The following is a 26793-nucleotide window of genomic DNA, read 5'->3' on the forward strand; positions in this document are numbered from 1 at the left end:
TTATGGGATTCTTGACTGCACAAATGGGTGGCTCTCTGATTCTTGTGTCTTCTCTTGGCCTTCTCCTTTGGTTGGTTTGTCTGTGCATTCAATGTGATAGGATTTTCTTTTGTTTTGTCTTACCCAACTATATTTCATTTTGTTATATTTTTAAAAAATAAAAAATTATAGATGCCTTCCATCCATGGTCCTTGCACCCTCACAACTTTACTTTCTGCCATCTTGCTTGCTGTCCCTAATGTACTACATGTCATACAAATTTGTTCCACTGTCTCTCCTTCCCAAGAGATATAATTACCACAAAGCCAAGGATTTACAACTTATTCATTGCCAAATTTCCTGTGGTTAGGGATGTGCCTGGAAACAGCAGGCACACACTAATTATAAAATTCCCCTCACCTTTACTAAATACTCATCATCACGAAATACATACACTCTTGCCATTCCTCACATACATATTCATGCATACTCACCGGGTACTATCTGGGGCATTTTAAAAAACATGGCAGGTTTTAAACATTGAGTTTTCCTAAAGTCAAGATAACACATCCTGGGTGATATAATCTAACATCTGTATTAGTGGCCTATTTGTTTTTATGTTTATACCAGTGCAAACATATCCTGAATGTTATCATGTCTCATTCCGAGGAGAAATGCATAACAGCAGGAATATTCTTTACTGATACAGGAAGAATCATGTGCCCTTGCAGTCCACACGCCCTGAGCCAGGCCTCTGCCTTGGCACCCATCTGCCACTCTGAAGGTTTGCCATCACCATCTGACTTGCTCAGGCTCACCCACTAGTTCACGCTTATCTGCTCTCCACCCTAGTCTTCCTCTCCAGAGTCAACTGGAGCAAAGCCCAGGCAGGGCTGTCCCCACCAAGACTCCAAACAAAGCCACTCCTGTGTTACCATGGAAACAATCATTCTCCAGACAGCACTCTTCCTGACAGCTTTCTGCTTCCTCCTTTGAAGGGAATAAATACTTAGTTAAGGCAATCACATCAAGAGCTGTATTAACACAAATCAATTCAGGCCTGACTATTACAGGAAACTGCTTTTATGCTCTGATCTACTCAGATTGATCTACAGTTCCGGAGACTATTCAAGATGTCAATGGAGGATTCATCAGAATGAAGCACTTGCCTAGCAGGAGAGACAGTGAGACAGTGGCCTGAATACAAACCCCAACACAGCACACGCACGTGCGCGCGCGCGCACACACACACACACACACACACACACACCGAGAGAGAGAGAGAGAGAGAGAGAGAGAGAGAGAGAGAGAGAGAGAGAAAGGGAAGGAGAAGGAAAGACATTGGCCTGAATAGAAACTGTAACACTGCACACACACACACACACACACACACACACACACACACACACTCACACACCACGAGAGAGAGAGAGAGAGAGAGAGAGAGAGAGAGAGAGAGAAAGGGAAGGAGAAGGAAAGACATTGGCCTGAATAGAAACTGTAACACTGCACACACACACACACACACACACACACACACACACACACACTCACACACCACGAGAGAGAGAGAGAGAGAGAGAGAGAGAGAGAGAGAGAGAGAGAGAGAGAGAAGGAAAGACATTGGCCTGAATAGAAACTGTAACACTGCAGACAGACACACACACACACATACAACTTCTCACCCTGTTCAAAGCAAGCTTTTGTTTTTGTGTGATTTTGATGAAAATAAAGGCATAAAAATTAACTTCCTGTCTACCGAAACTATGTATAAGGGGAAAAACCCTAGAAAATATCACCTGGAAACTGAGGAAAATGCCCTTTGTAGAAATCTAGTAAGTGCAATAAGAATATAGTAAGATACACTCTTGTGATAAGACAGTAAGAGTCTCAGTCTGTCCTTTGCACAAGTATAGAAATGATACTTGTATTCTCTTCTTAATGTGGAACCAGCTAAAGAAACTGGCATGTAAGTGCTCATGGCCAGAGAGACCTGCCTGGGGCTAGCTCAAAGGCTCTGCAGACAGCTGTAATGTGGTTCAGTGGAAGAAGTCTTGCTTGCCTAGAGTACATGAGGCACTGGGTTCAATACCACACAGAAATAAAAAAATAAACACAAACACACACATACACACACACACACACACACACACACACACACACACACACACACCACACCACACCACACCAAAGGCTCTCTGGAAGCGTGCCTACAACCCAACATACTAGACTCCAACAGAAAAATAATCCTCTCGGTGAGCTCACAAACAGAAGGTATAGGATGCTTCCTGAAATATGTCTCCCACAACAATGCAATGGGCTTCTTAAGCCCTGCTAATTTATGTTTAAATTTATGAAGGAAATGCTTATCAGGAAAGAAAGACTGTAAGAGATGGTTGTAAAAATAGGCAGGTGGGTTGAAAGAGACTCTAGAAATGAAAACGGAAACCTTAAATCTGTTGAGTAAATGTGTCCAGGTGTTAGGGGAAGAGAAAAAAATGGCTCTGAGTCGCTAGGAGGACTCATTTTGCATTTTATGAAAAGGAAAGCTTCCTGGAATGTTCGAAGGACAGCACCTTGCCCCAGTTCTAACAATCTTTAAGGTACAAGAGTTCTCTCCAGAGTTCCAGGGCCAGTGGCATCACAGATGACTAGCCTGGAAGGGTCCTTCCACATTCCTTTGTAACAAGGCACTCTTCCTACTGAATGTACGGGCATCCTCACCAAACACAACTCTGAATAAGGTCTAGCTGAGGTGCTGAGACTGGAAAGACAGCAGCTGTTGGAAGCAGCATCTTACTTCTCTTCCTTTTGCGGTAAGCACTGAGTTTATGCGTGATCCTGGAACTACTCACTTGTACTTTGGTGTCCGTGTCCCTGCTGCTGAACCACAGTTGGAAATGAATTATATAACTTCTCACACTCCGCCAGCACGCAGAACGTTGGCAAATACTTAACAGACATTGGCCCTGTGGACACCACTTTCTTAGTGCTGACTTCCTGTTTCTGAACTTAATAAATCTTTGCGGCATCATTGCCTAACCTGAAATGTTCCTCCACGGTGCCTTGCAAAAAGCAAACAGCTACAAAATCAGAGCCTCAGAATGATATGTGCTCCTGGTGAAAGGTGTCATTCTCAAAAATTGTGTCCTTTCCTTGGTCTTTTGTACCCCTGAAACTGACAGAGTTTCCAAGTACCAAGATGTGACAGGATATACTATTGTTCTTATATGACATGCATTGAGGATTCTTCTTTAAGTTTACTCTTTCTTGGGTTACGCATTCCTGAGTAAATATTAACTGACTTTAGACATGACTACTGGTTTGTTCTAGCTCAGAACATGTGGTCAGTCAACAAAGGACAGTGGTCTTGCCAAAATGCAGTAGCATATACTATTCAAACGGGTTAGAACAGCTATACAACGTAACTCAAAATACATATTTCACTTTTACGTCCACCAGTAGTTTTTTTGATGAAAATTATCTTTTGAAATTCATACCTTGCTTTAGAAATGTCAGGGACACCATTTACTCTTCTCAACCACTCTCCAGGGTACAGTAATAGCTAATTTTCTCCATGACTTTAATGGGCATGAAGAAACTAATATAAAACATGGAGAAAGCTGGGCAGTGGTGGTGCATGTGTTTAATCCCAGCACTTGGAAAGCAGAGGCAGCTGGATCTCTGAGTTTGAGGCCAAAGTGGCCTACAGAGCAAGTTCCAGGACAGCCAGAGCTGCAGAGGGAAACCCTGTCTCAAACAAAAAACACAAAAACAAACAAACAAAAACACAGTACTGAAAGACCTTTACCATGAAAGCAAGCTTCAAGAAGAAAAGAATATAAGATATGAATTACCAGTTAAACTATTATTTCTAAAAAATAATCTCTACACGGCTTTGTGTGTACGTAGGTGTATGTGTGTGTGTGTGTGTGTGTGTGTGTGTTTGTGTGTGTGTGTGTGTATCAGGTACACATATAGATATCAGTTGTAAGGCATTTGCCTAGCATGCATGAGGTCCTAGTTTCAGTTTCTAGTACTAGGGAAAAATAGAAGCCCTGTGTTAAAAACTCAGAAATCATAGCGTCAGTTCTCTCATAGTTTGTTGTCTTGTGTTGTGTTGTCTTTGTGTTGCGTTGTGTTTATCTGTTCATTAGTAAACTGAGTCTTACTGTGTAACCCAAGCTGGCCCAGAAGTCATAACTCTCTTGCTTTACTGTCACAAGTCTGGAAATAGCTACAGATTTTGACAACAATTTGAGACACTATACACTAGCTTTCAGAAATTTTCAGCCACTTTCACAATTTATCTGGGTTTTTTCCTCTCCTTGCTATCTAGAAGTCATTCGACCCGGTTTCCTAAAGAAATCTGAGCTGCAAATGTCACAGGTTGAGGAACTGCCTTTTGAACAGTTTCTCAGGAAATAAAGCAAGTGTGGTACCTAGATACAGTGGAATTCTACACAGCCATAAAGAAAACTGAAATCATGACTTACAGGGAAAGGGGTACAACTTGCGGTCATTATGTTAAGTGAAATAAAGCAGACTCACTTAAAAAATACTATATGTTTCCTGTTACAGAAAGAGCCTAAATTTTAAACTGTGTGTAAATGCATATAATGCATGCACACATATGTGTGCACGGGTGTGTGTTCTTACGTATGTATGTTTGCTGGTCATGAAATTAGGAGAGCATGAGAGGTCAGATAGGATCTTAAAGGAAGTAAGAAATAGAAAAAGTATTGAAATTGTGTAATAAGGAAGGAGAAAAAATCTATATATTTGGTTGGGATTTTAAAATAAAATTTCCTACCTATAGTTTGCTGATTTAAAAATGACAAAAAAAGTTAGTGCTCATTCACGTATTTTTTAAAGAGTTCAGTGGACTCATGTGGAAAGATTTATAGAATAACTACACTTTATGCCATGAAAGTAATCAATCATATTGGCAGTCTTTAAAAAAAAATCTAAAGAGTTGGGGATTTAGCTCAGTGGTAGAGCACTTGCCTAGCAAGCTCAAGGCCCTGGGTTCGGTCCTCAGCTCCGGAAAAAAAAAATCTAAGAAATTCATCCAACTTCTTAGCATTTACTCTAATTGGCTAGAATTATTTGCCTTTCATGTGGCAACCCAATGTAAGTCGGCAACCATGGAAAACGGGCTGAACTATAATGACAACCCACTTTTAAAATTACATCCTAAACATGCCCTGATCAAGACTCATTTTTCCCCGTCATGCAGAACCTAAAGGACAAGGCTAACAAACAAAGGAGACCTGTTCCTCTACAGTGGACAGAGGGAAGCTTAGTCTTAAAATGATGACGAGGTCTTAAAGAAAGTAAATGTGACAAGTTCTGTTTGCTTTCTGGGATGGCCAGCTGCAGTGCCTGTGAGAGGAACACTACTACAGAATGACTCATGGAAAGCACGGGCAAACAGTGGCATGCTGGGATACGTGTTAGGCTCTCATTGGTACTGAACATCAGGGATAAAATACAAAACCTGGACAATTCAACAGTTCTGAAAAGATCAATTTGTTGAGGGGGGAAGGGAATATATTTCTTTTTAAAACAATGTAACTGATACACAAAATTCACATATGTAGGTGGCACTTACCGTGTGAGGTTTTGATGCATGCACCATCCCGTCAAGTTGAATATCTGTTTTGAGTGTTTATTGCCTCCGACAGCAGCATTCAAAATTCTTTCTTCATGCTTTTTGATACACTCACCAGTGAGGACCTATAGACTGTGGTTGTCCATTGAGTACATCAGACCTAATTGATACCTATTAAACTGGTGAGATGGTTCAGTAGGTAAAGGTACTTGTTGCCAAGTCTGAGGACCTAAGTTCCATCCATGGCACCCACATAATGAAAGGAGACAATAGACTCATAAGTTGTCCTCTTACCTCCACAAGTATAGCAGCATGAGTGCACACACACGAGCACACCCACACACACACACACACACACACACACACACACACATACACACACACACACACACACACGGTAAAACAATGGTTTTTCTTTTTTTAAAAAAATCAGCCAATACCTACGATTCACAGGTCAATCTTGCAATTTGTTGTTATTGTTATCAATTTAATCTGAAAGTCATCCCAGCTCAGATTTTAAAAGCTGACACTTGCAGAGTCAATTAAGTTAAAAGATAAATATAAAAACACTCTATGGGGGCATATTTAGAATCATGGCTTGCTAAAACATTAGTTTGATCTTCCTTTCGCATCCACAAAATGATCCGGGAAGATACGTATAACTGACAGACAACAAAAAAATACCTTCATGCGTGGTATAGTGACTCACACCTGTAACAACTCGGGAAGAAAAAAACATGAGGTTAAATAACTCAAATTTATCCTCTGGCTACATTGTAAGTTTGAAACCAGCATGGGCTACATAAGACCCTGTCCCAGAAAGAAGAAAAAAATCACCCAGCTGCAAATATACTACATAGCATGTTATATCGTGTTATAATTACCCAGGTAGCATTGATGTATGATACACCTGTTATTTCCATACTGTATTGGTGTTTATTTACTACCATCTGATAAAACTGGGCATTTTACTATACAGAAGCTAGATCTTAATACAGAAAACTTCAGTCATGACCAGAAAATACTCACGTGACACTGGATAGAAAAATCATAACATTTTTTAATGGAACAGGGTGAATAGATGGGTAGATGATAGATAGATAGATAGATAGATAGATAGATAGATAGATAGATAGATAGATAGATAGAAGATGGATGGATGAATGGATAGATGGATGGATGGATGCATAGATGGATGGATGGATAGATAGATAGATAGATAGATAGATAGATAGATAGATAGATAGGAACCTCATAAGACTAAAGTCAAAGCAAAGCTACATCACACTTAGTACTGGCCTTTTCAAAGTAACTGCCAGGCATAAAGAAAGTCACAGCTCCTGCAGCAACTCTGCTTGTTCAGTGCCCCACCCTAAGGAGTGTATTTGTCTACTAACAATGTTAACTCCAGGGTCAGACTCCAACTGCTAAGGACACGTAACCTTAATATGTATGATGATGCCTTTCACATACAGCCAAGGTCGTTAATAAACCCAGATTTTAAACAGACAAGCAGCACAACACTCTGATGGGGATGGCAAGCATTTGCTGCGATGGTTCCAAATTCTGAAAGATGCTACTTGCCTCTTTTGTAAACACTCATCTTCAAAAGATTCAAGTTCACAGGAAAATTATGTAATGAGCCCGGGAACTCACATTTTAAATTACTTTTAATTCTGTTTTCCTTTCAAAGGGAGTCTCCATCATGATTAAAAGGATGCAAGGCAGTCATCTATGTTCAGGGAAAACAGAGACTTGGAAAGCCATGAGAATAGGCTTCCTTCCAGCTTAGGGTAATGTATAGAGGTTCTGGAAAGCTAAGAAAAAATATTAGGTCATGCTATAAAGCAAGAGAGAGCTGAGTGTCAAACTCAGCAGTTGAGGTATCCTTAAGAATTTTAACAGGAGTGGCTAACGTAGAAACCAGGATTCAGCAGAGATCCTGGACTTGATTTAGTACGAAAGCAAACCCAGTGAGATGTTAAACCATCTTTCTACAAAAAGAGAGGCAGTTCTTGTAAGTCCACAAAATTCACACTTTCAAGGTGGACTCAGAGGGTAAAAGTGCTTGCCACCAAGTCTAAAAACCTGAGTTGGATCCCCGGAACCCACATAGTGGAAAGAGAACTGACTCCTAGAAGTTGTCTTCTAACATGCACATCCATGCCATGGTAGATGCTTCTACACACACACACACACACACACACACACTGCAAAATGAGTTTTAGTTTATATCTTTGAGAATAAAAGGAAATGTTCTTAGCGATTACAGCCAACAGCAGGCTTGACCTCGTTCTGCATTATTCAGGGAGCATCTTACCTTCTTCTTGACATCACCCCCCCCCCAGTAATACACTACTGCACATGACTTTGTCTTCCATTATTTCAACCCACATTGCATACATAGTTTTGGACTTAAGGTAAGTGTCTGGCTTTCACCCCTGCAACCCACTGGTCACTGCTTTGTGAATCTCAGGTCCACTGAAGTTTGGACGTGGAGTCATAGCACATTCTGTAGTCTTCCTATCTCATCTACATTTGTGCTCTGCTAATACCTCTTTTTCACTCCCTCTCATAAGAAAGGTTATTGCCACAGTTTGATGCTGGCTTTTCTGTTCCAAATTCTGCCATAAGAAACACATCTAGTGGTGTAACATTAACTATTACTTGTCGATGACTAGCTTTTAGCCACTGACTGTCGCTATGCTACTGTGTATATAGCAGTATATTACTGGAGGTCAAGAAGAAGGTAGTCTCCAAATCAAAAAACCTTGATTCACCACAGGAGTAATTCTGTTCCTTCTCTCGGTTGCCACAAAGGTTGGCAAAGGAATGATGATATCACATCGATAAATGAGGATGCCCTATTAAGCTTTGAAAACATTGCAATAACTTTGTGTCTAGAAAGTGAAGAGTGGCTTGATGGCCTGAAAGAAATATTGATTTATCATCAGCAATTACAGGGAACGATGGGTCCTCTCTCTACTTGTTAATTCTGTCTTTTGCCTACTTGTGACTAGCTATCTGATCAATTTTTCTTAGAAGAAAATTATAAAATCTAGTAATGTTGTTACTGTAGCAAATTGATTATGTGTTGAACATTTAAGAGTTGAGGTAGGCTTTAATCAAAAGTAATGAGGATTTTGAAAGATGGCTCTTGGATTAAGAACCCTTCCTCTTCCAGATGACCTGAGTTTAGTTCTCAGAATTCAGACAGCTCATTTCTAGCTGTATCTCCAGCTCCAGGGGATCCTAGTCTCTGTACTCATCCACGCATACATACACAAACAAACCACACAATAATAATAATAATAATAATAATAATAATAATAGCAATCATTTTAAGAATAATTAAGATTCTAATGTCCTGGAACTGACAGTCTGAGACCATAACACATGGAAGCAAGTTATATATTATTTATTCATAATTAATATATTGATATTTACTATGTGCTGATGACTTTGTATTTTTATAAATAAATGTCTTTATTTTATCTTATGTGTATTAGTGTTTTTCTTGTGTGTGCCTGTGTCCCACATGTGTATCTGGCACCCATGAAGGTAAGAAGAGGAAGGCATTGGATCTCCTGGAACTGGAATTACAGGTGGTTGTGAGCCACCGTGTGCAGCAAATGCTGTTAATGTCTGAGCCCTGTGTCTGGCCCTGACTTTACTTCTTTACAACCTTTTATGTATCCTATAAAATATGTATTGCTAGCCCACATCACAAACCGTAAGGCCAAAGCCCAGAGATTTAGTTATGACCTTGGTTAATAAGGTGTGCAATGCCATACAACTAGGTTTGAACTCAAGTCAGTCTGAACTGTAACTTTCCTTTTAACCACCGCATACTTCCTATTGAAGGGAAAGTCTAAACACTAGGACAATACGAACAAATGTTAGTATTATTACACATTAATAATATAACAAGAGGTCTCACTTGGATAGTGAGACATCTTTCCAACCTATTATGTCTGAGCTACTCAGACTCTCTCCAGCCAGACTCAGCCAATAAATACCCCATGAGTACATTATGCAAATTCTTCATCACTTTTTCAAAAGCATCTTGACTTTTAACATTAATTTGAGCACTAATTTGCACCACTGGACAGCTTTCCCTCCTCTAAAAAGAAATTCCCGAAGTCTGTACCACTTTCCTGTCTTTTCTTGCATGCTAGTTCCATATGGATGGTTAATTTTTAGTCTTAATATTCTATTTCTTCGATCAGACTAATAGAAACATAAAGCAGGGGCAACATGTTAAACTTCCGTTTGCTCTCCCCAGGACATGTTGGATCACCCTGAATTTCAGGTATCTATGCTGCTCCTGTCTAACTCCATAGTGTACCATAACACCTCCACCTTTGTATTTTAATGCATGGCATAATATTTGCTGAGTAGCCTTGTTGACTATTTGATGAAGGGGGGAAAATAGGCTGAGGTTATGGGTCTGTGGATCGAGCACTTGTCACACAAAGGCAGCAACCTGAGTCTTGATCTGTAGAGTCTACATTAAAGCTGGATGTTGTCCACGGGTGTCTATAGTCCCAGGAGGGAGGTAGAGACAAGAGAATCTCAGAAACCTCACAGGCTCGTCTTACTCAGCAGTGAAGAAGACAGACCCTATCTCAAATAAAGTAGAAGCCAAGGACTAGCAGCCATGGTTATTCTATGATCTCTCCACAGGCCTTGATGTACACATACAATAAATAATAAATAAAAACATCCTAGACTTTCAATAAACTAGTTATTATAGGAAATAAACTACTTAAAAATATGGTTGTTCAAACCATCAGCGCAGACATTTCTAACATAAGCATCCTCATTACGATAACTCTAAGGATCACTGGTACCATGCTTGGTTCTGTTGATCCAATGGTTGTTTGGAATTATCAAGTCCTACCCATAGAAACTCCCATTCAGATATTATCAAAACCATATACCTAGAATAGCATACCTTTACCTTTGGAAGAGAGCAAGTTTCCTCCAACGAGTTTAAAGATACACAAGAGATATTTTATTTCGTGTAAACTTTCCTTTTTGGCAGACAAACAGAAAACCACTTACCTCATTTTTTATACAAATGTCTAGAATCCCCACATATACCCAATTGCCTAATTACTAAATATTTTAAAATTGGAACTCAAGTTTTCTCTTCAAAAGAATTCAGTCTGTAGTTTGCTCACAAAGCCATATACAAAAAAGTCTGGTCCAAGGAGTTGTCAATGGGAACGAGCCAGTGGAATGAAAGGTCCAGAAAGAAACTTTTTAAATGAATTAACTTTATCATACCTAAAAATATTTTAAGTGTATATCTTTCTTTCATCAGAGGCTTGGATTCTGTGGGCTAGTGACGCTTGAATGATTCCATTTGCTTAGGACTCTAAAATGTCTATGAAGAGCATTTCTTATAGATGTTTGACCAAGCACAATGATTTGAGCTAAAGCCTTAACTAGAATTGCTCTCACATTGGCTGTTACTGTTTAGCCCTTAGTTCTATTCAAACCATTATTTTACAGATTGAAGCCACCAAACAACAAACAAACAAACAATAGAACAACCAATGGCTTTCTAAAGGCCCTACAATTAGTTGAGGGCAGAGCTAGGAGCAAAGCCAGAGCTCTTCTACTCCATTAATTGGACACTGGAAAATGTGTGGGATCGAGGGTCAAGATTTCAGTCAGCAGCATCTTGTGTCTACTCACTGGATGATGACATCAGAGATGTCACTGAACACCCTGAAATGTTAGTTTCCATACCTGTAATGGGGTCACAAGCAACGGTTCTGAGCGACATACTGGTTAGCTTAGAGTGAACTAAGGAAGGGGAAGAGACTTGGTATGAACATAGGATCCCTGCCTCCACAGGAACAGTACAGCCCAGCAGGCTGAAGCATCAAAGATTTACCTTCTCTCAATTCTGGAGGCTCCATCCAGAGCATCCATGTGTCAGCAGGGTTAGGTTCTTCTGCCCTTGGCATGTAGAAGACGTCATCATGTGCCTGTACCTGACCTCCCCTCTGTACCCGTCTCTGACCTAATTTTCTTTCCAACGAGAATAGCAGCCATATTAGATTAGAACCCAGCCTAATGACCTATTTCACTTACTCTCAATTACTTAGTCACTTACTTCAATTACTTTCACTTTATTTACTTACTGTGGTGCTTAGGATCAAATTCAGAGTCTTGCACATACTTAGCAAAATGTCCCACCTGAAGAATTGCACCGTCAGACCTAAGCTTAAGACCCTCTCTCTGTATACAGTCATCCTCTAAGGTCCTGGGGAATCACAACACGTGGATTATTTTGAGGCACATCTCAACCATATCTCTTGATAATTGAAAACATCTCTGATTTGCTATAACTCATTACAATGATATAACAGCTATCTCGGAGTATTCTTGTATCTAATCTCATGTTGGTAAGGATCTGGTTATGGTACTGCAAGGAGGAAGTAATTATTACAACATCCTGCACACGCTGGGGTAACCTTGGCATCCTTGGTACATGAGTCCTGAAGTGAAGCAAATGTCTACAGAGTCTTAGAGATGGGTGGGTGAGGGTAGTTTTCTATGCTGCTAAGGTGGTGTGTTCTATGCTGTGTGGTTCATGCTGTGTGGTGTGTTTTATGCTGTGCGGTGGTTCTTTGTGATCTCCTGATGTTGTGATGCACACACATGTGCACACACACACACACACACACACACACACACACACACACTTACACACACTTGTACATCAGGGCAATTCTTAGCTCACAACATTAGCCTATTCTTCCTTTCTTCAGTAACTTCCCCAAGTTTGAAGAGTCCGTGGGTGATGATTTGTGGGTTTTTATACCTGTAATTAGAGCACATTTTAAAAGGAAGAAGAAGGATAATGTGGAAAATAGCATGTGTGGTGATCAAGCCTGGCCAGCTGCATTACTGTAAGAAGGGTTGGAATGATGAATCATCTTTTATTCTAAAAGCTAAATAAATGCAATCTGCCCAAGAGGGAGGAAATTAATATCTATAAACCACAACTTCCATCCAATCACATACAGACAAATCAGCCTTCAGACCAATCAAATGTCTTCATTTAAAGCTTACCTGGATTTGGCACACTGCCCAGCTTTTCCAAAACTACTCACAATAATACCTTCGAAAACAGTGAAAATGCTGGTACTCAAATAAAATCAACAGCCTTCTCAATGACTTTTATTTTTAAGAGAAAAAAAAAGAAAACAAGGAACTTTTTAACGGAGAAAAGACAATTGCTTGGGAGAAGGGAAGTTTGCTTCTGAGTTAGCTGCCTGTGGAAACAGGATTAGTGGGTGGGATTGGGGTGTGCTCTGCCCATAAATACAGGCTCAGGGCTGTGCTGGCACACTCAGAAGCTTGGACGGCAACCCTTGCGGCTCACACAAAGCAGGAGGGAGGAGAGCTCAGGTAAGGCAATTGACAATTATTGCGCTGCTAGAGTAAGTTTTGATTGCTGTGCACAGTTAACAGGTAGTCAACCCGCAAGATGAAAGCAAGGTTCCCAGGGCAGGAAGTAGATTCTGGAAAGTGTATCACCCAATCTAGTGTCAGCTTGCAGGGGCCTTTCTTTGGCTAAAAGTAGTGGAGAATCACATTCCTGCCTAGGTTCAGTGTGACACTCACCCGCTCAGTAAACTGGAGGCTTGTGAGTGGGAGGGTGAAATCAAGAGTTTTCAAACTTGTGTTAGCGTCCAGAGAATCCTGTGTCAGTCACTGCTCCTCTCCTAACGCAAAGGTACACAGGCTCCTCCACTGTAAAAACTCGGCTCAGACGGCCCCCTGGAAATGCATTATTGCCAACCAGAGAACAGTATTCTGCAGGCTTCTACAGTTTTTAAGACTGTCAGAAGCGAGAGCTGGGTACTTTCTGAAGCAAGAGCAACAGAGTCATAGACAGTGCCAGTGTGGGCATTCATGGTTCACGTCAAGAGAGGGACAGAGCAAAAGTAAAATGCACCAGTTTCAGGGGGTCAATGGCCCAGGGATAGGGAGGGTCTGCAAATTATCAACACCCCCCATGATGTCTTCAGACATTGGGGCTTTGTATTTCAAGAGGTTTATGAAGGATGTTTGTAGATTAGACTGTGTGCAGAATAGAATGTATTCATCATGCATAGGCGGTAGAGTGAATTTCAGAAAGCCATGATCTCAGAGCGGGATGTTTGCACAGCAGTGTTATGTTAACCTTCCTTGATGCATCCTGTCATAAAATGCATGGGACACATCAATAGTTCCAGTCTGTAATCTGAAGAGCGATTGCAAGGAGGCCTAAGAGCCACATATACAGCAGCAAATGGCAACGGACTCAATACAGTACGCTGCCACCAACTTACTTTTCTATTTTCAATGTATGTAAGTGCTGCCATAAACAATATGTAGTCAAATACTTGTTAATAAAGCCAAGGAAGTCAGTCTGTACTTCTGAACCAGCTCGTATTTCAAAAATACTATGATTCTCACATGAAGTACTTCATCCAACTTTAAACATTAAACAGAACTCATAACACTAAGACAGTTGCTAGGTATTCCTGGATTACAATATACTTGAGTTGTTATTATAAAATTTTAGGCAATAGAAATCATTATTAGCACTCCTGCACCCTTATGAATGTAGAAAAATATGACGTTACATCACTGCTTTGCCTTCTATCTTTTCTTTGCCACTGTGTGTCTATATTCTAAGCCTTGGATAGCAACTGGCCAGTTTAATATAAGGCATCACATGGGACTGGTAACTAAGTAACATCTTGTTAATCATTAGTCTAGCAAAGGTTCCCATTCAAGCTCACTTTATGGGGGTCCTCCCTCTTCCAAGCACTAAGCCAAGACAATCTACCCTGCTTCTTTTCTAGAGTCTATATGACTTCATTCAAGACCTAAACCAAAACTAGAGATGGGCATTGTGAGTCTACATTGCTTTCATGGCAACTTTAGTGTTTGGCTTTACCAGATTCTAAGTCCGCAGCAGCCTGTGGTATGGCCCACAGGTGTCCTTAGTGACACGAAACACAGCTTACGTGGCCTTCCTTCCCCCACTCCCGCAATGTACCTTGTCATTTACAGCTCTATTCATGAGTTTTTCTTAGTAATCAACTTTCAAATAACAAGAGGGGGAGAAAGTGAATTTAACAAACAGACACCCTGGGTTTTATTCTTATTCTCTGGATCATGTATATCACAGAATACATCCATGCACTGGAGTAGATGCCCTCCCCTGCCTATACAGGCCCAGACAAAGATAAAAAAAAAATGTTCATTAGTTCAGAGCTAATAGCATCTGAGAAGATTCTCCACTAGGGAGAGGGAATGAGTCTCCAATGACATGGAAAAGCGAGCATACTCTAAATGATGACACAAGTGTGCGGCCATGTTAGTCATATTCATTCTTCAATGGCAATGTGCCCATTTCAGTGTATGTTTAGGGTAACTGTTTCAGGAAGGTGGGAGTGAGCACTGTAAAATGGCATGATTCACAAGTCTCAGCTCTGAGCCTATTCCCAAAGCCTTTCTCTCTTTGAACTTTAGGGTCTTCGTCTACATGGAGAGACACCGAAGAAGGGAATAAGAGATACCCCCAAATTACCGTCCAATACTATGTTCTTTTACCATAACTTTTAAATGTGCATTTCCTTAACAGAAACATATATGCATTTAATGAGTTAAGTGTTATCTTAAAATGCACTTACCTATTCTGTTGCAAGATAAGATAGAACAGATATTATATATCCACTGATAGATATAGACAATGGTGACATAGACCATGGATGGAGAGATACCAATAATAAATATTCCCAGGAAACTGCTGCGTCCTGGAGAAGGTGACTTTCCACTCCTGCCTGGTGTCTGATCTCAACGCCACCTGCTTTCCACCACTGCAATGCACTCTGTAATTCTCATTCTCTTCTGTTTATTTCCTGGGTAGATTTGCCATGGAGAAATTTTCAGTCTCGGCAATCCTGCTTCTTGTGGCCATCTCTGGTACTCTGGCCAAAGACACCACAGTCAAATCTGGATCCAAAAAGGACCCAAAGGACTCTCGACCCAAACTACCCCAGACCCTGTCCAGAGGTAAAAGTCGACCTTTTGTTGGTCTCAATTGTAACTTAATTCATAAAGACTCCCTGACTCTCCGTGTCAAGTGTGTACGATGAAGATATTTGGGGATTTCCCCCCTTATATTTAGCAGTTTATGATCAGTTTCTCTCCTATTGTTCTAGGTTGGGGAGATCAGCTCATCTGGACTCAGACTTACGAAGAAGCCTTATACAAATCCAAGACAAGGTAAGCTATGTGGAGCTCCCTCGAGTCTCTCGTGTGCGCCATCTAGTGGTGACGATCAGATGTTCATGGCATCCTATTAAGTCCCATGTCCTTGTCTCTCTCACAGCAACAGACCCTTGATGGTCATTCATCACTTGGACGAATGCCCGCACAGTCAAGGTAATTCGTCCGTCTACATTCCTTTTATAGGCTTTTATGTCAGGACAAGGTTTGGTTCACTCAACTTTACATTCCTAGGACCTAGCACTGTTGAACAAGAAAGAATATTTTAAAACATTTTTAAAAAGAAATTTGAATATTTCCATGTCTTGAATTGACTATTGAATTAACATATCTTGAATAAGAAATTCTGGGGTTCGTGTTCAACCTCTTTTTCAATCCAATACATCATTAAATTTACTATTATCGTATACCTTCCGGCCAGCTCTGGGTTCACGAACACGCTGCCTGCACAGCTGTACAGGCTGCCCAAATTTGGTGTAATGAACCTATCACTGTCTCCATTTAATAATCCTAACACAAGGGGCTCCTACATTTTCATTTTCCAATGGTCTCTGTGTACTAGATAGCCTGTCTTGCTCGAATCCAGCCTTCTATGTCGCCTCAGGGCTACCACCTTAGTCCAAGCCAACATCACACCTTTCCACGATACCAAAATATTCACCTATGACCACATACATCAATGCTCTACATAGAAGCCAGACTGACACTGTTCAACATGAAGTAGATCCTGTCACTCATGTGCCCCAGCGGCTTCTCATCGCAAGTAAAATTAAATCCCAATTCCTAGCCATGGCCTTCAGGGCCGAAGCTGTTCTGGACAGTACATGGTTTTTCTTCCCTGTCAAGATCCCATATTCGCCCTCTACCCAGCCTGCCTTCATGTGTCTCATCCTTATTAACCAAGGCTGTTACTCTTAGCCCTCTCCCTGCAGTGATAGTCTTGGCAATCTGCCCCGCAAATAAACCTCGCCCTGGCCCCAGTATTACCTCCCAAGAGATCTACCAAGGCAAACTAATAGTTCTTCAGGACTGTGCTTCGCTCTATTTTCCTGTATCTATGTCTGTATCTACACATGAAATTATTACACATGCAGTATGCACTGGTTTAAGCCGTGATTCCCACATAAGCATCTGAACTCTGGAAGCTGCACATGCTTTTCTACTCCTGGTATTTTCCCTCCTGTGTAAAACCACACCTGCCACAAAGGAGCCGTTCGGTAAATATGGTTTAAACCTAATAAAGGGGTGAGTGAGTAAATAGGGAGTGAATGAAGGAACAAAAGCCTTCAACGGCTCTCAACAGTACTGAGACAACATCACAGACCACTGGCTGTGGGAGAAAAGTAAGTCTTGTATTTAAAACACTATTCAACTTAAAAGAGAACCGAAAATAAGGGCTCCAATCGAAGCTGAGATAAATGTTCCATAATTTTTTTTCTTATATTACAGCTTTAAAGAAAGTGTTTGCTGAAAATAAGGAGATCCAGAAATTGGCAGAGCAGTTTGTTCTCCTCAACTTGATCGTAAGTTCCCCTCGCTGTCATTCCCACGTTGTGTCTAAGTCATGCTGCACTAACTAAAATCTCCTCCAAGTCCCTTCATATGGACGAGAAGCCAAAAACACTTACTTTCTTAATGATCATTAGAAAAAGAATTGCATTGCTGGTATTGAACCCGGGACCTGGCACATGCCAGGGAATCATCTACCACTGAGCCACATCCTTAGCCCTTGGTTAGTAATTTATGTGGCACACTAGAGTTTTAGTGTGATAATTAATAATCTTATCTGAAAATAAACCTCAGTGGTCAAGATCTCCATGCTGCCATGGTAACTGGTTTCTGTGTCTTGCAAATCACTGCCTTCCCCCATCTCCCTACCATCCTGGCTCCCTAATCCTTGTCCTCTCTTGCCCTGGGAGGAGAGCTCTGGCTGTCACTTTCTACCCGTGAGCCTTGTACTTTTTGCTTGCTCTTACCTGCTGTCTCACTTCCTCATCACCAACCCTTCTCCTGCCTTAGCGCATGCTCTGTGACAAAGGGTCTTACCCTGCACTTCAGGTTATCACATTCATTAGCTGCTTGCCTCATGGACCGCTTCACACACTGCTCTTTCCTCTCCACACTTCTCATCTGTGTGGGGAACTCTGCGGAAGAGATTCCCTGGCAGTACTCCGAGGCCCACGGTACAGTTCTAGATGCGTCCCCTTTTCTGATTAGTTTTTTAAATTAGCATGCAAAGTAATGGATCCCACCGTGGCACTGTCACGTGCATTTGTTTTTGCTGCCTCCAACCTCAGCTTTGCTCACCCCTAAGGCCCTCCTTCTCTTTATATATGCTATGACTCTCTTTCAACATCCCCCAAATAAACTAACAGCTGTTTCTGGTTTTGTTCTGCTTTGTTTCTTTAATTTCAGTATGAAACAACTGACAAGCACCTTTCTCCTGATGGCCAGTACGTCCCCAGAATTGTGTTTGTGGGTAAGTGGAGGTCCCAATGACATAAGACACACTGAAGATGATGCAGTTCAGCCCGCCCTGTCTCCTCACAACATCACACTCCCCATCCATCTCCCCAACCTCACAGGGGCTTCACGGCAACCAAGGTCACCTACCTCTATCGAGGGGCATCCCTTTCTGGGTGGGACTTGGTGTTACCTAAGTCTCACAATATACTTTCACCGCAAAGTGTGAACTACTATGTCTGCAAATGACTTCTTTCCTCTTCTGTTCACTTTAACGCCCATCTTCTGCTCCAAACTCTTCTGCAGAGGGAGTGCCATGTTCTCCTCCTTGCCGCAATCAGTTACTCGGCTTTCGCCCGGCCCTTATTGGGGGATGACGTATTAACATGGCAGAGCCACATGTTTTTCTGCCCACCAACTACATACAGCAGGCCCAGTGCGGGCCAATAGTAGGTTCCCATCATGTGTTGTTGAGTGGATTCATTAACATATGAAGCTTGATTTTAACAGTCATGCTGACTTAAATGGTAATGAAGCCCACTGTCTAGCAGGGCTCATCAAGTGGGCAACTTGGGCAACTATCGACTGCTTTTAAAGTAAAAGGCTGAGCAGGGAGAAGCCAGAGACAGGGGCAAAACAAGAGCTGAGCTAGAGCCCTCGTTTGCTGAGGAGTCTAGCACCGAAGGCAATCTGAGGTCATCTAGCAGTTCCGTGTCGGGGAACTTTACTTAAAATTCTCCTGGAAGTTTCTGAGCGTGTCCACCCCTTGTTGCCTTCAGCCTTAGTACAAACCCTGAGGCACTAACTTGTGAAGCTCACTGGTTCTCCGTGCTAGCTGCATGCTAGAATCACTGAAGGGTAAAAACCTGGCCACCCTCGCTGTTCCTCGAACCTGTGACATCAGATTCTCCAGGGGTGGGGTGCAGGAAGCCACGGTTTCTAAGAGCCTTCGGGCAGTCTGAGTGAGAGTGGGTGTCTAAAGGCTTCGTGCTAATGTAACAGGAAGGTTAAACTGTGTCTTAGTATTTGTTCCTGTGGAGGCCACACCCCTGAGTCTTTGTTGAACAAATGAATGTCTGCAACTGGTAAGGTTGGGCCGGGTCCAACATTATGAAGTGACAAAGACGTCCCCTCCAGGATGTGACAGGCTGCAAACATCCAGCCGTTCTCACACGTCACTTCCCCACTTCAGGACATTCATTTCAGGCCCCAGCCACCACCACCCTTCCTGTAAGTTTTGAGAATCCAGCTCAAGACCTTGACCAACACTCTGCTGTAAAACTCCACCTTAGACCTCAGTCACCCCTTGTAGGACAAGTGTCTCATTATCCTTCTCTCTATATATACCTCTATTATAAAATATACATATATAAATACATAAATTAAGCTTCTATCTACCCCCTTACTGTTCTTCTGGATGAGCCCCATCTTTAAAGTGCCCCCCTTTTTTTCTCGTTAATTACATAACTTCAACTTGCATAAAAGTAAGACAGAATGGATTTGTTCGGGGGTTTTGTTCTTTGTTATCTTTTGCCTTTTGAGTCAAAGTTTCACGTAGTCCAGGCTAGTCTCAAACCCTCGTATGTGTCCAACAAGGACCTTGAACCCCTGATCCTTCTCCGTCCAGGCTCCAAGCACGGAGATTACTGGCGTGCATCACTATGCCCAGCTAGATAGATGAGTTTAAGCCTAGAGGAGTATTTAGAGATAGGTAAAAGGGGACTTTGTAAATTTCTATTATTAAAGTGCAGCTGATTAGCCATAAAATATTAACAAATAAAAGTGGAAGGTACCATGTGTCTGTAGTTATCTGGCCCTCCTGTGCTTAGGGACTTGCATTCCTTTGTTTAAAGGAAGAAAGAGAGAGGACCTAGGATACAGTTGGCACTGTTGGCAGAGTGCCCAGCCAGCATGGAGGAAGCCCTGGGTTTGGTTGCCAGATTGTGTAAACTGGGCATGGTAGCTCAAATCTAAAATTCCAGCATTCAGCAGGCCAAGGCAGGAAAACTGTAATGAGTTCAGGGCCAGCCTGAGGTACACAGTGAGTTTCCTGCTAGCCGGGGCTGCGGAGGGAGACTCAATCCAAAACGAACAAGCAAACACAAACGATAACAAAAACAAACAATTTAAAAAAACAAAAGCGCCAAAAGGACAGAGAGTCAGCCGGAGCCTGGCTATCTTTTTGCCCCTCCCCGTCTGCCCCTTGGCAAATCACATGCTTTATTCCACACCTCACTTTTCAAACAACTCAGTGGAGGAGAAATCATAGTCAAACACCAGCATGAAATGCATCCAAATACCGAGGCTGTTCTATTTCAGGGGCAACAGAATCACTTAAAAATCTCACAGTAATTCTGTAGTAAAGGAGACATATTTTCACAAAGAAAACTCACAAAATCTGTGCTGTCTTATTTTCAGGGCACTTAAGATAAGATACCAGGGTTCAAAATCGTTTCCACAATCATCACCGTGCAGCTGCTGAAGGTTTCTCTACTCTGGTCTAGACTGCTGGGGGTGGGGGATGGGAGGAACTCCCTCTGAGGGGCCAGATAGCAGAACTGACTGACGGAGCTCCACAGGGCATAGAGACCAGAGACCATGGCTTCAACACACATGATATAGGCTCCCTGGAAGCAAAGGTGTTCCATTCTTGTACTTTTCTCTTTGCAGACCCTTCCCTGACGGTGAGGGCAGACATCACCGGAAGATACTCAAACCGTCTCTACGCTTACGAACCTTCTGACACAGCTCTGCGTAAGTGTTGCTTCTAGCTTAGATGACTGCGATACCTATTGCTATAGTGATGAGGGAGAAGCCCCGACTGAGATTGGGCAAGATCTCTGCCCAGGGGTGCCAGAGAATCACTTTAACCCAGACTAACGTTTTGCCCATCTGCAAATCACGTGCTTCACTCCGTCGCCCATTTTGTAAGCATCTCAATGAAGGACGGAGGTTCAGTTGAGGTTATCTGTTGCCTACCGCTCCAATTCTCTCCCTGCACAACAGCACACAAACCCTTCTGCCACAGAACTGCGGCAGACGTTGTCACAACACGCTTGCTTCAAATATCTCCCCCATATAATGAAAAGGGAAACAATTCGGCCCATTTTGTTGTGCTTAAATTCAGGCTCCGTTTGAGGACACAGGCAAATGATCTGAAGAGTTGCTAACTCCTCACGTTCTCAGTGGCCAAACCAGAGGGAGGGGAGAGACAGAGGGAGTCAGAAACAGACTGGTTGAAGGCTGTCACACATGATGAGCTCTTCTGAAAAGAAATTAGATTTTGTCCTGGGACCAGGCCTAGAAACTTTCACTGACTCCTAGAACCCATCTGACCCTAGCCATTACCCATATGCTACCTTGGTTTTGGAGTCACTCCAACCACATTACTCAGTGCGCACACTCGAGATACATTCATCACCACGGAACTTTCTATTGGACTATGCTGAGTTAGTAATTACACTGTGGAGGAAAGCCTGGACCTAGGGAACAGGAGAACTCCCGTGCTCTGTTAGCAACGTCTCCAGGAAGCGCCTCCAGGGCAAAGGGCATCTGTGAGATTCAGGGTACGTCTTATAAGATGGAACTCGTTAAGGGGTGGTCTTCTATATAGGTAAGATCACCATGCCTTCCAAACTTAATAGTTACTTGTAGACGTGGATAGGCCGCTGCTTGTACCTCCCCCAGATGCCTCTCTCTGCTTCACCAGTTGGTGGTGCTGCTAATAATAATCTAGAAGTTTGGGCTCTGGAGCAGTAGTTTCATTACTTGTTAGCTGTGTGGTTTCCATTAAAAACTCAGCCTCTCTGAGCCCGACCCACTGTTAAGAAACAAAGACAAACAGTTTCTGTGGGGACTGGCAGTGCCCACTCACACTCCCGTCACCTTCTAAACTAACCGGCAGCAGCTGCCCACACCTGACAATATTCCTCATGAACATGATTTTAAATCTGCTTCTTAGGTAGGTGTGGTGGGCCAGCACTCAAAAGGTGGATCTCTGTGAGTTCAAGGCCATCCTAGTCTACATAGCAAGTTCCAGACCAGCCAAAAGTACAGGGTGATCGTCTGTCCCACAAAATAGTTCATTAAATTAAAAACTAAAATTTGCTTCTGCTTTAGCCACAGTGGCTCGGTGCTGACAGAGCTTGTGCATGGTCTTTGGGAAGGAGAAACTGAAAGAGAAACTGATAAAGAAGAACTGAGAACTGGGTTGCCAACAAAATCCATTTTACTCACCTCTACAAAGAAAGAATAATATTACTAACTATTCACCCTAAGGCTATAGGGCACTCCGCCAAACAATGAATCCAGTCCCTAAATGTTTGTTGCGTCTAACATATCACTGGTCTCTGTCTTAGTTAACTTTCTATTGCTACTAAGAGACACCAAGGCCAAGGCCATTTACGATAGTTTATTAGCAGCTTGCTTACAGTTTCAGAGGATGAGCTCCTGATTATCATGGTGGAAGTGTGGCAGCACGCAGGCAGGCAGGCAGGTATGGTGCTGGAGAAATTGTTGAGAACTACATTGATACATATGCAGGAGGCAGGAGAGAGACTGGGCTTGGCTGGCTTCTTGAAATCTCAAAGCCACCTGCCCACATCCAACAAGGCCACACCTCCTACTCCTAACCTAATGGGGTCCCTAACAGGGACCAAGCATGCAAATATTTGAGTGTATGGGGGACATTCTCCTTCAAACCGCAATGCCATTCCTAGGGGTAACGTGACTGTCCTAACTTTTTTGCCCATCAGTGCACGACAACATGAAGAAAGCTCTCAAGTTGCTGAAGACAGAGTTGTAGAGTCAACTGTACAGTGCCTCAGGAGCCGGGAAGGCAGAAGCACTGTGGACCTGCCGATGACATTACAGTTTAATGTTACAACAAATGTATTTTTTAAACACCCACGTGTGGGGAAACAATATTATTATCTACTACAGACACATGATTTTCTAGAAAATAAAGTCTTGTGAGAACTCCAGCCGAAGGGTGTTGTTTCTGTTGGTTTTTCATAAAGACGTTCTTTGGACCAGCCTAGCATAGCAGCCCATGGCTGCCATCCCTGTACTGACCCAGAACCATTGCCCTGAATGGGAGGCAAGTTTGAGCTAGAGTGAGATGCTGTCTTTTAATTAAAAGAGAAAGAAAAGGGGAAGAAGAAGCTATTTGGTTATGGTTTGTTCACGAAACAGCAACACTGGACACACAAACAATGCTCATGGGGGAACAAGACAAACTATGGAAACAGGTTGTCAAGGTTGTTGCTGTCATCCTGACACACTATAGTGTCTTTCTGACACAGGCATGAGCTTAACCTGTAGAAGCATTAAATAGATTATGCTTTAGTGTAAAAAATTATACAGGAAGTGCCCTCCCCCTACAAACACACACACACACATACACCAACATCTCAGTAGAAACAGCCATTCCCATACTAGCTAGAAACTCCAAGGCACATAATTAGTAATTCTACTGTATGCAGATTTTTGCCTCACTGAGTGATCTCAGAGAAAGCCTGTAGCACACCAGGTGGCTGTCTCCCTTAGAACAGTCATCTAAAGATCACCTGCACCTCTCAGGACACCTTAGAGAAACCAGGAAGTGCCCCTGTCCAGATACAAATCTCAGAAGCCAGAAACCAGGCTTAGAGTGGACTCAGACAGACTGCTTTATCTACATGTGACTGAGAAGAAGCAAAGGGCATCGAGAGCCTCTGGGTGAGGCAGAGGTCAGAGGTCACTGCTGTTTGGAGACGTGACAAGGCACAGCATCTGGCAGAGAAGCAGGTTTGCCTACTTTGACTTTATTCTGCCTATCCACATTAAATCCCATGCAATCAGCAGGTGGACTTTCTACCACATTCCACCCCCCCACCCCCCCCACCCCCCGATGATCTTGTGTAGGTAACTTAACTGTATAGCTCCTTTTCTGAACAGATGCTTTGACAATGCAGATTTTTCCCAGGATGCTTTTCTATGTATCACACGGGTGATTCTGGCAAGTCAGAATGAGCACATGTGAGTGACCTGGTGACACAAAGCCTAAACTAAAGCATCACATGGGCATCATCTTGCCTCTCACAAGCCGGAAAGTGACATGTGCTGAAAAAGAGAAAGCATTTCCTACAGGAAGCTGCAGGCAGCAGGCAGGCAGGCAGGCAGGCAGCAGGCAGGCAGGCAGGCAGGCAGGCAGGCAGCAGGCAGGCAGGCAGGCAGGCAGGCAGGCAGGCAGCAGGCAGGCAGGCAGGCAGGCAGGCAGCAGGCAGGCAGGCAGCAGGCAGGCAGGCAGCAGGCAGGCAGGCAGGCAGCAGGCAGGCAGGCAGGCAGGCAGGCAGCAGGCAGGCAGGCAGCAGGCAGGCAGGCAGCAGGCAGGCAGGCAGGCAGGCAGGCAGGCAGGCAGGCAGGCAAGATGGCTCCACAGGTAAGAGCACCTGCTGCTGAGTCTAAGGATCTCAATCCCTGTGACCCACACGGTGGAAGGAGAAAATGAGTGTCTACAAGTTGTCCCCTGAGTGCCACATGTGAGCCATGGCCTGCAGATAGATAGATAGATAGATAGATAGATAGATAGATAGATAGATAGACAGACAGACAGACAGACACACACACACACACACACACACACACACAGAGAGACAGAGAGAGAGAGAGAGAGAGAGAGAGAGAGAGAGAGAAATGTGTTTGGGCTGGAGAGATGGCTCAGAGATTAAGAGCACTTACTGCTCTTGCAGAAGACCCACGTTTAGTTCCACAAGGTAGCTCCCAACAGACCAACTCCAGTTCTAAGGGATCTCACGATGTTTTGGTCCTCATGAGCACTGAGCATGCCCATAGTATACCTACATACAGGGTAAACCATCCATGTGTGTGTATTACCCTATACATGCAGGCAGAACACTCATACAGATAAAGTAAGAATAAATAAGTCTTTGAAATTCTTTTGAAAGTAATGAGTATAGGAAACCAGGAGCAATCACATTAAAAGAACAGAAGAATTTCTGTCTTATATTTATAGCTACAGGGCATGTGTGCACGCAGGACCTAAAGGAGCGGGAGATTTTACTCTGAAAGCACTTGTTCTACATTCACGGAGACATTAACTACGTCTGCTCTCTCTACCAAATCCAACTCTGGCATCCACAATCTCCCGTTGTGCTGAAATGCCAAGTATAAATGTACCTAGACTACTTCTTTGACAGAACAGTTCAGATCACCCCAAGACTGGAGCCAAGCTTTTATGTCTAAAACCTGAAGAAAATGTCCGTAGCCATGGGAGTGCAAAATGATATGAAAAACGGGACAGCGGGCCTCAAAATACTAAGCATGCAGTAATAAACCAACCTAGCAACCCACATCTGTATGTGCTCAAAAGAACTACAGCAGGGCACAGATAGCTGTGTGCCCACGCTCACAGCACTACTCAGGTAAAGATGAAAACAACCCAAATGTCCATCAGTGTCCATTAGTGGACAAAGGGATAAGCAAAGCACAGCTCACACACACAATGGGGCACTGTTCAGTGGTCAGGAGAAAAGAAACCTGCGCCTGGGTTACCATATGACAGAAGCATGAAGATGCCGTGTAAGCTAAAGGAAGTGGAATCCCAGTATTCCACCAAGGTGCCTAGAGCCTCCTCGTGGGGAGAGCAAGTCTGGTCATTAAGGCCTGGGGAATGAGCAAAGGAATGGGGAGGTCTTAGGGCCTGGGGAATGAGCAAAAAAATGGGGAGGTCTTACTATGCAATGGACGTGGTATCTCAAGTCCGCAAAGATAAAATGTTGTGGAAATGAATGGACAGTGTGTTCACTTGAACAATAATGGCCCCAGAGGCTAGTAGGTTGGAATGCTTGGTCTCCAGTTGAAGAACCTGTTTAGGGTTAGCAGGCGTGGCCTTGTCAGAAGAGGTGCGTCACTGGAGTGGGCTTCGAGGTTTCTTAAGACTGTGCCAGTCCAAGTCTCTCTTGGTCTCCAGCTCTTGGATAAGATGTGAGGTCTCACCTACTGCTTTATGCCTGCCTGCCTGGTACCCTGCTCTCCGCCAGGATGCTTGGGACTCACCCTCTGAAACTGTGGGCGAGTCCTCAATGAAATGCTTTCTGTTACATTACCTTGGTCCTGGTATCTCTTCACATCGATAAGAAAGTAACTAAGACAGATGTTAATAATGTCATGAATTATATGTTTATAATGGTTAAAAATGTTATACTGTATATGTGCCACTAAATAGATAGATAGATATTAGATATAGATATATAGTTTGGTTTGGTTGTTTTTTTCAAGAAAGTATTTCTCTGTGTAGCCCTGGCTGTCCTGAAACTCACTTTGTAGACCAGGCTGGCCTTAAACTCAAGAGATTCACCTGCTTCTGCTTCCCAGGTGCTAGGGTTAAAGGCATGCACTATCACAACCAGCTGCCACAAACATTTTTT

General features: G+C 42.9%; 1 protein-coding gene across 2 annotated transcripts; it reads left to right on the plus strand.

Annotated features, from left to right (window-relative positions):
• Nucleotides 1–2575: 2575 nt before the first annotated feature.
• Nucleotides 2576–23346, plus strand: Agr2 (anterior gradient 2, protein disulphide isomerase family member). Of its 2 annotated transcripts, none has more exons than NM_001106725.1 (8): nt 2576–2795; nt 15540–15685; nt 15835–15898; nt 16005–16057; nt 17351–17424; nt 18317–18380; nt 21035–21118; nt 23119–23345. In NM_001106725.1, exons 2-8 carry the CDS (start codon nt 15547–15549, stop codon nt 23166–23168), a joined length of 528 nt encoding a protein of 175 aa, NP_001100195.1. In that variant the 5' UTR covers nt 2576–2795; nt 15540–15546; the 3' UTR covers nt 23169–23345. The 2 variants fall into 2 exon arrangements, with proteins under 2 accessions (NP_001100195.1, XP_006240103.1); XM_006240041.5 differs by lacking the exon at nt 2576–2795 and adding an exon at nt 12720–13024 and having other exon boundaries at nt 23119–23346.
• The last annotated feature ends 3447 nt before the right edge of the window (nt 23347–26793 follow it).

Source organism: Rattus norvegicus, chromosome 6, assembly GCF_036323735.1.
Source record: "Rattus norvegicus strain BN/NHsdMcwi chromosome 6, GRCr8, whole genome shotgun sequence".
NCBI lineage: Eukaryota > Metazoa > Chordata > Mammalia > Rodentia > Muridae > Rattus > Rattus norvegicus.